Source organism: Carya illinoinensis, chromosome 1 (assembly GCF_018687715.1).
Source record: "Carya illinoinensis cultivar Pawnee chromosome 1, C.illinoinensisPawnee_v1, whole genome shotgun sequence".
Taxonomy (NCBI): Eukaryota; Viridiplantae; Streptophyta; class Magnoliopsida; order Fagales; family Juglandaceae; genus Carya; species Carya illinoinensis.
In genome coordinates, this window is record NC_056752.1 from 43,940,073 (window position 1) to 43,956,611 (window position 16,539).

At 38.2% G+C, this 16,539-nt stretch overlaps 2 protein-coding genes across 3 annotated transcripts; both read left to right on the forward strand.

Annotated features, from left to right (window-relative positions):
* Window positions 1-1,075: 1,075 nt before the first annotated feature.
* Window positions 1,076-5,910, forward strand: LOC122276473. 2 transcript variants are annotated; one of them, XM_043086230.1, is made up of 5 exons: window positions 1,076-1,378; window positions 3,405-4,184; window positions 4,878-5,063; window positions 5,188-5,313; window positions 5,430-5,910. In XM_043086230.1, the coding sequence occupies exons 1-5, from the start codon at window positions 1,259-1,261 to the stop codon at window positions 5,535-5,537; spliced, it is 1,320 nt and encodes a 439-aa protein (XP_042942164.1). In that variant the 5' UTR covers window positions 1,076-1,258; the 3' UTR covers window positions 5,538-5,910. The 2 variants fall into 2 exon arrangements, with proteins under 2 accessions (XP_042942164.1, XP_042942173.1); XM_043086239.1 differs by lacking the exon at window positions 1,076-1,378 and adding an exon at window positions 1,408-3,311.
* Window positions 5,911-10,451: 4,541 nt separating this feature from the next.
* LOC122276483 lies at window positions 10,452-15,828 on the forward strand. The gene is made up of 3 exons (XM_043086250.1): window positions 10,452-11,314; window positions 12,150-14,018; window positions 14,566-15,828. The coding sequence occupies exons 2-3, from the start codon at window positions 12,261-12,263 to the stop codon at window positions 14,725-14,727; spliced, it is 1,920 nt and encodes a 639-aa protein (XP_042942184.1). The 5' UTR covers window positions 10,452-11,314; window positions 12,150-12,260; the 3' UTR covers window positions 14,728-15,828.
* Window positions 15,829-16,539: the final 711 nt, after the last annotated feature.

The following is a 16,539-nucleotide window of genomic DNA, read 5'->3' on the forward strand; positions in this document are numbered from 1 at the left end:
AATTAGTTTTGTGACCTTAAATTTTGTTGACATGCTCATGGCATTAGAAATAGATAATAACAATTAAGTGAAATGTTTTAGGCATAAAAAGATTTTATAAAACCAAATTTACAAACTGATGACATTGATTTGATCACGTGCTCTTACGTCAAATTATAAAATTATATTTATTGTAAAATAGAATTAACATATCACATGAAATTGCATCAAATTGTGATTTTATTTTTGTAAAAGCTCTTTGTGAATATAGCTAGCACTACTTGACTATAAAATATAAAACACAATATGTATATGTATATATATTAAGAGAAATTATATTCGTAATCGTAAGTGTGAAAGCGCTACACAATTATTTAAAAAAATAAATAAATACGGAATCTACATGAAAATAAAATTAAGTTTTTAATAATAAACTTTATTTTTATTTAAAATGACTTTATAACATTTGCACACTTTACGATTATATATAACATTATTCATGTATTAATCTGTGACTTTAAGAGCATATGATTCCATCTATAATACCAATTATTTCTCTCTTTGGCCACTTTGCCATACTTTTTTAAACTCAAAAGGCCGAATAATTCCTTAATAATCCGAGAGAACTTTCAAAGTTACTATCAAAAAGCTGGTCCTCCATGAAGTAAGCCGCAAACAAGCCAAATCCCAGATATATATGTTGAAATATATATGATTTACTAAAAAAAAAAACAGTCAAAGAGGAGAAAGAAGAGGTTCTTACCATTCAAACTCGGCCAGGGCCCCAGGAATAGTAAAGGCTTGGTCAAAGGAATTTCAGCTAGACCGTTACATGCCACGTGTCACGAGGTATACCCTCATGCAAGTCCAGGGAGACTGATGTCGCACATACAGAGTGGAGCAGGGAATAGTTTCTCTACCCCAGTGAGGAAGTGCCACGCGTGAGCGAGTAGCCAGGGAGGCAATTGGCGGACCCCCGCGACCCTCGGGTTGACCCTCCCAACATTGTGCTAAGTAAGGACTCTCCTTTACAACCCTCAGGCTCTATATATATCTGTAACTTCTGCCACCCCATAACTTCCATTTTCCAAGCTAATTATTAATTAGCTCTAACTTCTTCTCTCAAAACAAGAAAAACCAAAACTCATACCGAAATCACTCTCTCTAGAGCTCTCTTTTCTGTTATTCAGTTTGTTTGTGATCTGTTTAAGAGTGTATTCTTGTTTCGGATAAGCTTTTATAGTCCGAGGTTTGGGGCGTCCGAGGTCGACTCTATTACATGCTTTCCATTGCTCATGTTTTAGGAGGTAGACAGGGAACCTCGGGTTTCGCGGCCTTGCGTAAAGGTGGTAAGATGTTGCCGGACGTGGTTGATCAGCCACCGGAGCAGCTTCCCCTTGTAATGTTTCCTGACCGTAAACAAAGTGTGCATTTGTTACGTTCGTGCATACATTTGTTTGTTCTTTTGTCTAAATGCATGCTTGTTTCCTTCATGTTTTTCCAGAGCCGATTTGCGTTAACTTGTGGCTTATATGATTATGTTTTGCAAGTTGATCGGTTCGTTACTGCTTTCTGTTCTTTTTTTTTTCCACGAGATTTTCTGTGTTTTGAAGCCCGAATTTGGGGTGTGAGCTCGATTCGTCAAACAAATTCGTGTGGATTAGATATCTTAGATTTTTTTAACATGTTCATTGGCGATTTTCCTCTTTCAACTTCTCAAAATTCATATATATTGTTGAAGTTGTTTTAATGTAATGTTATTTTCCAGAAAACTCTTCATATTATGTCTAAGTTTTCCATGTTTAGTCTTTACTATTATTAGCTTGTGTTGCAAGTTGTATTTCTGTTTTAATGAAGTTTGTAAGTCTCAATGTAAGCATATATAAACATGTTCAATGGAAGATGAATGGCAGAACATCAGAATCAGTCCATGATGAGGGATGGAGATTTCTCAAGAATATTACCCTGTTTTTCCTCTGTTTTCCATTGTTCTTAACACCAACATATATTCTTAAGTGGCATCAATATTTTTCCCCTCCATTATCTTCTTTTGCAATTTCTGATCTTAAGTCATCTTTTGCTCGATCTTCCCCACATCTCCTCGTTTGAATTTGTCATTGAACGTCTAGATCAACGATATTTACATTCTCAAAAACACATGTATACTTGCAATTGAAATAGAAAAGAAAAAAGGAGAAAGGAAACTTTCCAGTAATTCCTATGTTTTGAAGAGATATAAGCTCCAAAATCGTTCTGCTTAAGGTGTATCGATCAAGCTTTACACTTGTTTTGTAAATCTAGTGGCCATTTGAGCTATGTTAACGGTGCTCAGCTTCCTGGAGAATCTGCAGCGCTAATGACTTTTTCTCTTTTTCTTTTTCCATTTTCTCCCTTTCTATGACAATGATATATTGACTCGGGTCGGGGGGGAAAAAAGTATAAGGAACGCCTGTTTCATCGAGTCAGTCACAGCTCGCTTGAACATTCACTGAAACATTATTTCAATCGTGTGTTCAAGCACGCCCACCAAACTGTCATTGTCCAGGGCACCATCGGGATTCGTAGTTGCAGTAATTTAATCCTGAATTTCCCTGTAGCTAGTAAATTTCAGCTTTTCTTTTGGTGGTTGTGGAATATGTAGCTTTTACGCTTCTCTTTTGAACTTATCTAATTACGATTCTTTGCCCAGATCGAATGAAAGGGCATTGTGACAAGCATCGCAAATGGATAACATTAGGCGTTCTTTTAGTGCCTTTCAATTCCCAGTGTTTGTTCAAACTGGTCTATCTCTATATCTTGAACAAAATCAACATACCATTAGCTTCCTTCTTTGTTTATGATGTTGATTTCTTGCTAATATTGGATACTTTTTTTCCTGCATGTCACATGGAGCATAAATGCGCATCCTTTTCATTTAGCAAAAAAATCCACCATTAGGCCATCCACTTTTGTGGAACTTGTATGTTTGTTTATCTCATATTGGACAAAGAACATTGGTCCATGGCTACCACTCATGAACTAATTATAACATTGCCTTGAGTTTTGGTACATGCGTACAGAGAGGGGGATGTCATGTGAAATACGTATGCTTCAGTCGAATTAAGGTCGGCTTAAAAGCGATATGTTGCACGCTCTAAAAGGCTCGTCTTTGATGACTTGCAAACTAAAAATCAGCATCATTAGAGAATATTAGCTTTCAGTTTTGACTTTCTTTCTCAAATCATGGCCTACGTGAATAGATGCATCGTGTCTATTAGTAAATAGAAACTTGATCGAAGCCCCTAAGGATGAATATGAAGAAGGATGCGTCAAATACTTCCCTTAAAGAGAAGGTTCACCGTAATCTTAGGATTAATATTAAGGTTTGCATATGCTGCAGTTATTTATTGTCATGATGTTAATGTTGCCTTTTCAATGTTTTGCAGGATGAAATTTTTGATTTTTGTGACCTAGAGCTTTTCCCTGATCAGAACTTGCAGAATTCTGAGGGTGCTTCTAGCTCCAATTGTTGTTATGAAGAAAACTCCTATACCACGAATCTTTCCTTACCGCCAGATATAGACACTAAGTTGAACGGCTACCAAGATAATAATGGCAATTCTAACACAACGTACAACCCTGCCCCCACAACCACCAACACCAGCACTGCCACCACAGCCACCACCACCTCAAACATTACTGCCAACAACAGTAGCAACCTGTCTATAATCTTTGGTTCCCAGGAGGAAATTGACAATGATATATCTGCTTCCATAGACTTTTCTCCATCCCCTCCCTTCTCTGTTCCACCTTATCTTACAATCCAACATGATCAATTTGGTTTCTCTTCAGTGCAGCCTCAAATTCCTATATCAGATACTGTTGTTGAGGGGTTCTCACAGTATCCTGCTGACCCAGTTGCACCTCTTATGGGGGCTTCCTTACCAGCCGTTTACAAAGAGGATTGTTTGTCCTCAGTGCCATCTTATGTGCCTTTGAACCCTTCATCTCCTTCTTGTTCTTTTCTTGGCCCTGCTTTGGGAACATACATGCCTGCAGGGGCCATGAATGCTGCAGCATTATCTGCTGATAGCTCTGGGATTTTCGGTGGAACCATTCTTATGGGTTCTGACCTGCAGCCACAAGAACTGGATTATCAAGGAGACAACGGTGGAATTTACTATTCAGATTCCATGCAGCGGGTTTTCAACTCTGGAGACCTTCAGGTACAAGGATTTCTGTTGAACCGGTTTGGTGCTTATGAAATGCTTATAGATTTGTTATCTTCTGCCCCATAGGAACCGTATATAACAGTTTGCTCTGAATATATCAGCATTAAAAGGTTCCAATTTATAGGGAGAATAACAGAATTCAAAGTACAAAAATAACTTCTTTTATTTATTTATTTATTGCTGCTCTAGATAGATGGCTATCAGGTTTAGTGCCCTTCGTTAACCGGTATGATGAACAGCATTTAGGATTGAAAATTTCTCAATATTTAAACAACGGCATTCTTGCCAAAAGATCTTTAGTTTATGGCATTGAGAATGTTTCCCCTATTCTGGGACTAAAGGTTGAAACTTCTAATTAATAAAAAAGAAAGTGAGGGTAACTGGGTTTGCATTTACTTCCCTGTCTCTTACTTGGGGCATCCGAACTGTGTTAAATCCCACAGAAACGAGATAAATAGACTTAAGAGGACCTTTGTGAAGGACTTTTGGTCTATCACCCTCATGAAGCCCCACATCAACATACGTATCAAATTACTGACTAGGTAATCTATCAATTTTGAGATTTATAAAATGGGAAATATCAGTACGTGTTTACCATAACATGGCTTAAGAAACAGAAATTTAGCTGTAGTTTTTTCCATCAAAAAGGGACTCTTGTTTATTTTCCTTCTCAATTTTTCTATTAAGGCACTTACTACTGAGAGTCAGCAACTCGTGGGTAAGGCTGGGAATTCTACTCCATTAGCATCGGAGATTTCAAGTCTGGAAGACTCAACTTACAAAGTAGGAAAACTCTCTGTCGAACAGAGGAAAGAGAAGATTCATAGGTACCTGAAGAAGAGGAATGAGAGGAACTTCAGCAAGAAAATAAAGGTGCTCTCTCTCTCTCTGTGCATCATGCTCAAAACAAGAATTTATGCATTCACTACCATCAGAATCTTATATGCAGGCAGATTGTTTTAAGTTTAGTTACTAATGATTGTAAGCATATGTGCAGTATGCCTGCCGCAAAACACTAGCAGACAGCCGACCCCGAGTCAGAGGAAGATTTGCAAAGAATGATGACTTTGGAGAGGTGCATAGGCCTGCTTGTAGCAATCATGAAGAGGATGACGAGGATGAAGTAAGATCTACTGAGCATGAAACATTAAAATTAGCAACTGTATTTACAAATTCCCAAAAACTTCAAAATGTCGGATCAAGCAGTTATCTCATCCCAAATGTTCATCTTTTGTACAGGTAGTTGTGAAAGAAGAAGATGATCTAGTTGATTCTTCGGATATCTTTTCTCATATTAGTGGAGTGAACTCCTTTAAATGCAGCTATCCAATACAATCCTGGATTTGACAAAGGTTCTGGTACATCAAATATTACTGCAATTTTGGGGGACCCTATTTTGGCCAGGATGTATCCATCCCGGTTTATTAAACAAAACAAGAAGTGAATAATTGGGTCATTATTTATAATAGGTAATGGAGTCAGGATCATATAGTGAGTAAATAACATTGTAATTTTTGTATATACTATGCCTTTTGTACACACTTCAAAAACTCAAAAGTTGTGCAAATCCAGAAGGCAAGCTCAATTGCTGGAAATAGTACTATAGGAGAGATCATATGTTCGTAGTTCTGTTTTAAACTCTTAGACTACTTATATTCATGAAAAGTTTTACCAGATGTATAGAGTGCGATCTCATGCTTCAATTCAAAGGCATTTTACATTCCGCAGTGTATTTTTCTTCGTGAATATGAACACATGAATCTCGAGGCCACCTAGTGCCAACCAAACCACATATAAATAAGTTCAGGGTGATTGGGGAAATTCATTGATTCAATCACAGTGGGTCACAGGCTTGAAGCCCACAATCTGCTCAGCACAAACCCAGCCCAACAAAAGTGCAAATCGGCATCATTTTTATTTTATTTTTGTTAATTATGATTCATTCAGGGAAACGAGTCTCTCTCTCAGTTATATTACATGTCTGTTTGTTTATTTACAAGACAAGACACCATGTGTATTAAAAGCAATATGATGTTACAGTCAACTAAGAACAGCGGTCTTCCGAAGCTAATTATTGGAGTGCCAGAAGCTTGATTGTAACACATCTGAAGAAAGAAATAATGGAGCTTATCAGGGTCAGGTAAACTTGATATGGACACCACGTTTTGCTTTATTCGCGAGTCTAAAATTTGGTACATTTCATTGTCATTCGAACAGTCAAAGTTTACTAGAATTGCGCATACTTTTTAGGATTCTATGACTTTGTGCTCTTCCTTCTGCTAGCAGTTGGAGTACGGCTTCTTTTATTCTTAACCAATACTTAACGCAAATAACCAACCCAAATCCATCAGTAGAGGGGAGAGAGAGAGAGAGAGAGAGAGAGAGAGAGTTGGTTTGTCCTTGGGGCAATGTGTTGACAAATGCACCCAAGAGAGTTAGGTGACATTAAAAATGTAGAATGCCGAGGAGCCAAACAACAGAAAGTTATAATTTTTCAATAGGTTGTTGGTCGGACGGCTCCTATAAAAACAGAGCTTTCCTTTCCAATCAAAATTTAAATCTTGGTTCACCCTATTGAGCCTCCGATAGACCAATTCAAGATTCAGTTTTTGTCCTATTTCCATAACTTTAATCTTTTAGAACATGCAAAGAAGACGGGAAATTTGAGATTTGAAAGGGAATTCTAAAATATCGGCGTAGTTAACCACCATTCTTCGAGTGGCCGAAAGCAACCCATATGTTAAAAGTATTTATCTTTTTCTTTGTTTTTTTCTTTTGCCCTTTTCAGTTGTGTTAAGCGAAAAAGCGAAACAAAGTCATGTTTCTACTGATGGCCATAATAAGTAACAGTTGCTAGTCTTGAAAAAATCCCAAAACGATGTACATGACTTGTAGTTGATAATTATTGGGCACTAAAGGATCAGTGCCAAGACTCAAAATCGTGAGTTTTTGGGTCTAGAATTCACTTAAGCCTTATAAAAACTCCACATAAAGTATGCACTGCCGGAGTCGAATCATCAGCATGACGTACGTGTAGGCCGATGCCGCACATGCACATGCACGTGGTTGCGGAGATTCCATAAGGATTGCCTATCTAATCAGAGTAAAGGGTTCCAACTTACAATTCCATTTTGTGGAGGGGGCATAAAGTTTCCCTTCCGACGGCCCCAACTTCTACCCAATTGGAATTCACTTTCTCACTTTCCTCTTTCTGCACAGCATGATTTCATACTAGGGGCATATTCTGCATGTATAGCATGTGTTACCATCCTGGAACGTGGAATATATATATATATATATGAGTCTTGGGAACATATTTGATTCTTTTTTGCTCGGTAGGTGCGAAATCGGTTCTGTTCTCACCCAAGTTCTTTCTTTGATCTGGTGTGAGGATCAACCTTCTATGCTTCAAACTCGGTGCCTAATCCCTCACTTCTTTCTCCTTCACTGCAACAAAAAATCCCTTTTCCACTTCCTTTTCGATTGAACTCAACAGTATTGATACGAACTTCAAAACAAGACACGTACCAAATATTTATTTAAGAAGATGATAGGCTTACAATTCATTTACAACTTATCAATAAAATAATATTATTTTAAATTTCAAACACATCAAATTAAAATTAAAATTAAAATAAATATTTAAAAAAATATTATTTTTTTAAAAAGTTGTAGAGAAATCGTAAATGGGTAGTTATTTTTTTCTATTTATTTAATCATGTTTTCTTGTTTTCGGTTTACAAGCAGGCCGGGCATGGGTTTTCATCCGACATTTTCTTTAAAGTTTTGTTGTGTATGTGTCTTTGAGTACTGTACTAGTGTAAGGTTGATATTTATCTCTCGATCTCTGGTGCTTTCGTGCTAAAGTCGAATCGTTGGTATTCGTGTTGACTATTCTGCAGCTTGTTTAATAGTCTTTAAGATAAGGTAGTCATAATTACACATTCAAGGTGCGTGTGCGTTACAAATTGGTATGAGCACGAACATGCATGATAGTGGATATACATTGCCAAAGCAGAAAAAGTCAAGATTTCTCGACTGTACCTTATTGTAAAGTATTCTATTGTCTCCCAGCTAGGGATGGGCAGCGGGTGCCCGCCACCTGCTGCACCGCACCGTTCGCCCCGCCCCGTAAGAAGGGGAACTGCGGAGGCGGGGGACGGAGGGGGCTCAACCCCACTCTGTAAATCCCCCGCCCCGCCCCTGCATATATAAGGCCCCCTCCGTTCCCCTCCATCCCCCTGCATAGATATGCTGTAGTTGGGCGAGACCGCCCACGCCGAGGTCCTCTGCTTCTTTTGGGACTCGATTGCGCGCTCATCCGCTATGGAAGACGAGGACGCTCCAGAAGTACCCTTAATATTCTCCTCCAAATTGAGCTCGAGCTCCAGCGCGTCGAAGTCACGGTCCACGTCGCCAGCACCGTCGTCATAAGTCCACAAAAGCCCCTCGTAGGTCAAGCCCTTCTCGCCGTCGATGAACTCGCCGTATGTCCTAAAAACCTCGTCGAGAATGGCGTTGATTTGCTCTTCGCTGAACTTAACCCTAGGGTTCACCGCCACGACAAGAGCCTCCATTTCGTCCCTGTTGAGACCTCCGTCTCGATTCGCATCGAATTGCTGGAAAATCCTCTTCACCTTCTCTGATCTGCTACCCCTCGTCGCCATTTCTCCTCTCCTTTTCCTTTTAGGGTTTGGATCAACTTTGAGAAAGACGACACTCTCTGGAAGATAGAAAAAATTGGCGGAGGGCGGACGGCTAGAGGTCCACCCCCGCACCCCCGTCAGCGGACGGGGTACCCCGCCCCCGCATGGACGGGGGCGGAGTCCGGAGAAAAAATCCCATCCCCCGTTCATGTGGGGGCGGGGGGCGGAGAAGGGGTGGCCCCGCCCCGTAGGGGGCGGGTAGCACCCCTACTCCCAGCGGCGGCAGAGGCTGCTGTCGCTGCTGTCTGCCTCCACGCACACAACAACGAAGTCATGTGCTTTGCAGACTCCAAACGGCCATGGCATACATGATATGCGCGCACGGTTCGAAACTCTTTGTTCGATGAGAGCAAAGCAGTCACAACAAGCAAAACCTTTGGAGAGAGGAGTTCAAATACTGAGCATGAAATGGGGGCGGCCGAGAGGGTTAAGTGGAAGAGCAGAGAAAATTGGAAATGAATAGATGAAATACTTTTTATTTATTTTATTTATTTTTTGACATCAATGTCTAGTAAGTCTTGACTAATTTTGAGAGTACACAAACCTTGATAAGAAATTTCCTACAAATGTATTTTGAATAATTGAAAAAAAAGTCCCTCCAATCCTATGATTCTAAACAATATTTACACTCGAGTGAGTTTAAACATTTCACATTAAAGCATTCATATCAGATGCCTTAAAGCACAGAATTCTCCATAATTTGAGATTTATTATAAGGTTTTGATCAAAATATTATCCACATCCAGATCTTTATTTTAGAAAAAGATTTAAAAAATTTCATATCTTAAATCATTTTTTATCAATATTTTATTCTAATATATAAAATAAATATTTTTTCAATCATCTGTACTTTCTCTTGTACTTATATTTATTATAGTTTTAAATAATAATTTTAAAAATAATTTAATTAATTATGAAAATATAAAAAAATTAATTTTAAAAATATTATCATATACACAAAAAAAATAATTTAAATTTTTGTTTAAAATATTCACTAGAGTAATAATTCAAAACATAAGGAAAAATATTGAATAGTTAAGTTTGTAAATAGAAGTGAAAGAAAAAAATAGTAAAGAAATAATAGAGAAATATTATTTTAATAAAATAAAGAAAGAATATGGAATAAGATGTAGGAAGTTTTTAAAAAATAAATAAAATTTAAAAAATATATTTTTTAACTAAATTATAAGAAATTTGACAGAGAATATGGGGTGAATGCTCTTACTAAACTCTGATGAAATCCCTGGTAAGAGATCGGGTAGAGAGCTATACAGTACACACTCTGTAGCGACGCGTTCATAAAAAATGTGCCCATCATAAACAACACACTTTTGTTTTTTTTAATCGAGCATAATTCTTGGAATAATCAAATAAAAGTTTACAGGAGAATTCAAACCGGGGGCCGAGGCCCGCTGTCCTCGGTTATTTTGATATTTTCCAATTTCCACCGAAAAAAGTACTAGAATACGACAACCAGGATTGTTAAATTTCACGCCGCCCTACAATAAAGAAGTGGTGGAGCAGAATATGAGCGCATTAAAACAAGACAGAATGTAATGTGAGTAGGGGATGTAGGTACTTCAAGAACACTTCACTTCCTACGTTATTCCCGTTTTCTATGTTTTCTGTTTCTGGATATCTCTCTTTCCCATGATCGGGGGAAATTAAGAAATTCTTGGTTGGTGAGAACAAGGACACAATATATCAGAACAGAGAAAAATGTTTCAATTTTCCAGGAGTCGCCATAGATAACAAAACAATTTGCTTTCTCCCACTTGGTACCCGAGTGGCCCTCCTCCTTTGGCTTTAGTGGAGACCCGTAGCTATCGTGCGCACCAGCTCACTCGCCAAAATTCCATTATTTTTTCTTTATTTTTGCTTCTTATGTTTTGGGACGAAGGTTTGTATTAGCCCAGAAACTGCCAGAATATGTAAATGAAGTGGGGTCCTACACAAAGACATGAATTTGGGGGCCGAGGAGGCACTAAGATTACAATTGATAGACGTGGCTTACACCCCATTTCGCCCCCACTGTGCCACTCGTTCAGGTAGCTTCACACACAAATACACAGGCTTTCTGGACCGGTGTCCAAAAACAGTTACAATTTTTTTTTCTTGAAATCTTAAAAAACAGAGAGAACAGTGAGTTTTAGAACATAGCATCAGAGCTTATGCTTTTTTTCTTGTCCAAAGTATAGGTTTCCATTCTTTCCTTTTTCCTTTCTGTTTTTCCAATGTTTCGACTTTTCAGTCTTTCTTTTCTTGCCTGGGAGATAACGATAACGAGCTCGAAGTTTAAGGATTAAGTCTTGGTTTATCGGGAATCGGCTACTTCTAGTCAGCTTGCACCTGGGTATGTTCCTGTGCGAGTCTATTTGACTGGGGTGGTATTGGTTCTTCTTGGATCCAATTCCTGAGGTAAGAAAAGTTTTATCTTTTTAATAATTTTTTCTTTGTCTGCAACTTTTTGTTGGGTTTTTGTTTATTATTTTCTGTCAGCAACTTTGTGGCTTTATTGCATTTTCTACGGTTTTGTTTTGTGGGTTGCTGAGTAAATATATATTTCTCTGTTTTTTGGGGTTTTGTTTATAGTTTATTTATTTTTATTTGAGGGACTTTGTGGGTCTATTGCATTTTCAACTGATTTCCCTCATGGGTTTCTATTTCTTTTTCTTCGATGGGTTTCAAAGTCGGGAGGATGTTGATAAATTGAATCTTTTTCCTCTGTTTCATGTTTATCGGTTCATGCAAAGATATATCACGGTTTGGGAGGGGTTACAGTGTTGGGCTGAGCTTCGTCGGTACCAACTAGCGTTGAGGAATTCTTTCAATTTAATTTCAGCGACCTACCATTTTTTCATTTGAAGGCGAATAATTTTCCGGCAATTTGCTCTCTGTATGTCTGTGTTATGAAATTGTGTTTCGGATGCATAGTTGAGGTTTCTGCATATGTGTATATTTCAACCAATGAGTCTTCATCTTTTCTTGAGCCTTATGTTTAGAGGTATCCTATTGATATAATAGCATGAAATGATAAGGGTTCCTCATTTACTCCTTTCGAATTAGAAACAAATTTCGTTAATACAAGAAAGGGAAAGTTGGGAGTTGCTTCTTATTTATTGTATGACGATGCTCATAAATAAACTGTCCGTGATTTGCTGTAGTTTCTGTTGGTTTCTGACTTTTATTATATCTTATTCTTTGTTTCGCAAATATTTTATGGCTTTATACTAACTATTGCTTTTGCATTCAGATTCCTTGTTAGGAATAACATGGAGAGAGAGGTTTGTATAGTGCAGTATGCTGTCAAATTCGTAATATCTTGTTGGATCTGGAAGATGGAAACTAGAGTTTTCTGCCATTGATGTGCTTTAGTTCACTGGATCAGAGGATGGAAGAAACATTTATCAATGCTCGTGAAGATTTCCATGCAAAAGAAGATTCAGTGCATAGCTTGAGTGAGGACAGAGAATTATCCAGAGAAGATTGTCTGGAATTTTCTGAGTCAAAATCAAAAGAGTTGGTGAGAAGGATAAATTCACCTCACGCAATTATTTTAAATGTTAAGCAACCACAATTGTGCACAGGATGCAATCTGCATAATTGTGTCTTGGAGAGTAGAATTCCAAAGCATATGGTAAGTGTGGACGAGAAATATCTTCGTCATTGCCTGGAATTGATTAATATCAATGCATCAAAAGCAGCACTATGCAATGGATCTACAAATTTGAGGTCTCTGAAGATGGGCATTTTGTCCGACAGCTTAAATCCGGCTAAAATCAGAAGCCAAGATGCAAATGACACAGCCAGTTTCATTTTTGAATGTCCATGGGATTCTGGGGCTGGGGGTGTAGTTGTAAGCCCTGCAGGACAGTGGATTGTCGGTACGATCATGGGTAGCAAGAGTATGATGAACATATTGAAGAGCCCTTTGTTTCACCACTTTGGTGCCTTAGATGGCAATGATAACGTCAGAAGATCGAACTTGAATGATGTCAAAGGCTCAATATGCTATAATATCGTGGAATCACCCAGTGGTTTATCTTCCCCACAAAAACTTAAAACGGAACCTCTGGTTACTGGAAGCCATAAAAGGGGATCTGATAGTGTGAATAAAAGGCTCGTTCCTATGTCTAGCACAATCCCTACATGTTCTGATCAGCCTTCTTCTTCTGCCTCTGCCTGTGTGTCTCAGGGGATGCTGCAATGCACATGGAAGGGAGGGCTTCCTCATTTTGTATTTTCTGCAGATGATCATGGGGAGGCCTACATGGCCAACTTGTGGAAGGTTGGGTCAACTGATGACAAGGCTGTGGACTATATATACTCATTCTATTCAAGAAAGGCTGGCCAGAAGAATCATAGGAGCTGTGATAATGAGTCACACTTAGTTGGTAAGATGAAGGTCTCGGCTTCTTTCACCCTCTGTCCGGACAATTCTAAAATCATGGAGACCGAGTTTATCTTATACAGTAGTGATGCAAATTGTGGCACGGAGACGCACACTTCAAACCTTAGTCTGAGAAAGAATAAGGGTTTGTCAAAGGTGGTTGAAGTTTTCAGAGCAAGTCACTCATCCAAATCCAAACTGAGAACTTTCTCTAAGTTTGATGGATCTGGTACCATGCTAGAAAATTGTTCTTTGGAGTCGTCTGTAGATACGAGTAACAACCACGATGCAACAGGTGGGGCCCATAAGTTTGAAAATCCTTTTCTGCCAAATTTTGAATTGGCTGCCATTATTGTGAAAGGCCATCTCCATGATGATCATCGAGAAGAAACTGGGGGTTGGGGCTTGAAATTTCTCAAAAAAAAGGGGCCTAAGCAGAAGATTGATTCTCTAGAATCTTCAGTACATTGTGAAAGTTGTGCTCGGAATACCGGTGATTGCTCTACGAGTATGGACATTCTAATCCCAGCAGGTCTTCATGGTGGGCCAAGAACAGAAAACTGTGGCCCTTCTAGTCTCATTGAAAGATGGAGATCTGGTGGGCACTGTGACTGTGGGGGTTGGGACATTGGGTGTCCTTTGACAATACTTAAAACTAAATTGAGCAAAGAAGAAAATTTTCCCAAATTGGAGACGCAGGATGAGTGCAAGTTGGTTGATGTATTCAAACAGGTCTGCTACTCTTCTCGTATTCTATTTCTCCGAAAAGATTCAGAATGTACCCTATGAAAAAAAAGGATTCAGAATTGCGGGTGAATGATTGTGACTACTATAGAGTTTGCTTTTGCCTCTCATCTTCATAAGAACTGTGTTTTCTGTTCTTCTCCACATAAGAAGCTATTTAATACTCCTTCTGTCATGATATTTTTTGTGATTAGGGTTGGGAATGATTTGGAATTAGTGAGCACTTAATTTTATCGTAATCCTGCCGTTTTCTACTGTGTCTTATAAAAAATGATGGCATACTCTGCTGACTAGATATGATGTCCACTGTGTTGATACTAAAACCTTTTATTTGATCGATCCTTTATCTTTTTGTGTCTTTTAATTCTTTGCACTTCCAAACTATGGTATTTTGCTTGTTATAGCGAAATTTCTGGGAACAAATTTTGCTGTTCCTATCTGTTCACACTGTATATGTGTCATATTTGCTGAAGTTTTAATCAACCTTTCCTTCGACATGTAATGATATAACTATGACCAATCTTCAAATTTTCAGGGCTCACAACATGCTGCTCCCCCCTTGAGGATGGTAAATGTTCATGATGGTTTGTATTTTGTTCATTTTCAACCACTTCTATCAGTTCTGCAGTCTTTCTCGATTGCAGTAGCAATTATCCACACACAGAATCCAATTCTTCGGCCCAAAAATGCACAATAAAGGAAGTAGCAAGATACAGGGTTGGTGGTTATGTAATAGTTGTAACCTTTCGGCATTACAGCAGTAAGCCAAAATTTTAGCATTTATTCATGATTTGGGATATGGGTTTTCATGTTTTACAGTGTTGACTGCCTAGATTCAGATTGTTTTTATACTTTCTCCTGTAATCTGATCCTTTACATCAAAAGTACAAGCCTTGGACATAGTGAATTTTGTTTGAAATCCTTTTGATGGCAAGTTGTGTGCTGTGAACCCCCCACCTTGAAGATGGAAAATGTTCATGATGGTTTGTATTTTAGTCATTTTCAACCACTTCTATTGGCTCTGCTGTCTTTCTCGATTGCAGTAGCGAGTATCCCCACGTGGATTCCAACTCTCTAGCCGAAAATTGCACACGAAAGGAAGTAGCAAGATCCTGGGGTGGTGGTTATGTAATAGTTGTAACCATTCAGTATTACAGCAGTAAGTCAAAATTTTAGCACTTATTCATGAATTGAGATATTGGCTCTAGTGTTTTACACTTGTTGATTACTTGAGTGTTTGATACTGCATGGTTTGTTTAATGTTTTGATTCTTTGACCAAAACTCCTGTAACCTGCACCTTTCTTTCAAATGTACAAGCCCTTGGTATAGTGAATTTGGTTTGAAATCCCCTTGATGACAATTTGCATGCTGTGAAACCCCACCTCTAGGATGGTTAATGTTCATGATAGTTTGTATTTTAGGCGTTTTCGACAACTTCTGTCAGTTCTGCAGTCTTTTTCGATTGCAGTAGAGATTATCCACATGTGGTGTCCAACTCGCTAGCCCAGAAATGTACAAGAAATGAAGTAGCAAGATCCAGGGTTGGCGGTTATGTAATAATTGTAACCTTTCAGTATAACTGCAGCAAGTTAGGATTTTGGTATTTATACGTGAACTGAGATATTGGTTTTCATGTTTTATAATTGCTAACCACGCAATATTCAGAGTGTTTTCATACTTTAGGTTTTGGTCCTGCAGGGTTTATTTTATGTTCTGGTTCTTAGACCAAAAACTCCTGTAATATGCTCCTTTATGTCAAATGTACAAGTCTTTGGTACAGTGAATTTGGTTCTGCAATCCTCTTACTGCCTTGTTTATGTTATACCACTTTTCCTTTCTTGTAACAGTATCCTGTTGCACATTTAAAGCCATAATTGGTAAGACAGTAAAATGGAAGGTCAACCTGCCTATATTGCTAGAGCTGTAGATTTGATGTTGTTGTCCTGAATTTCGTATCCATTTATTGTTCATTCTTGAAGCACTCTTGTTTGAAATGCATATTTTGGATTGGAATAAGTATATATTTCATTCTGCTGAAATTAAAAATTGTTCATTTAGAAATTAAAATGAATTTATCTTTGCAACTATAGACCACTCATGATGCATGCATCATTGAAAAATAAGAATATACTGTGGTACAAAAAATAGGTGAAATATGCATGGAAATAATGCAACGATGTAGATGTGACTTGTGAGCCTGGTGCATGTTTTCATTTTCATTTTCATTTTCATTTCGTATTTGAAGAGACTTTTTAGCTACATACATTTACTTTGTTTAGGGAAAAGTGTTGAGTTTTTCTTACTCTATTTTCTTTTCAAGAAACAGGACAGAGGAAGCTCCAAAATTATTAGTTTCGGAGTAAAACATGGTTAGCTTATGACTGCTTAGGAAAATCCAAAATAATAATAATAGCTTGATCAGTTTTCAGCGGAGTATTTTTGAAGCTATGCACCTCAGCCATAGGAGCCGAGTAAGGTGGTTTCCATGAAGAGAAACTTCCCTAAGCA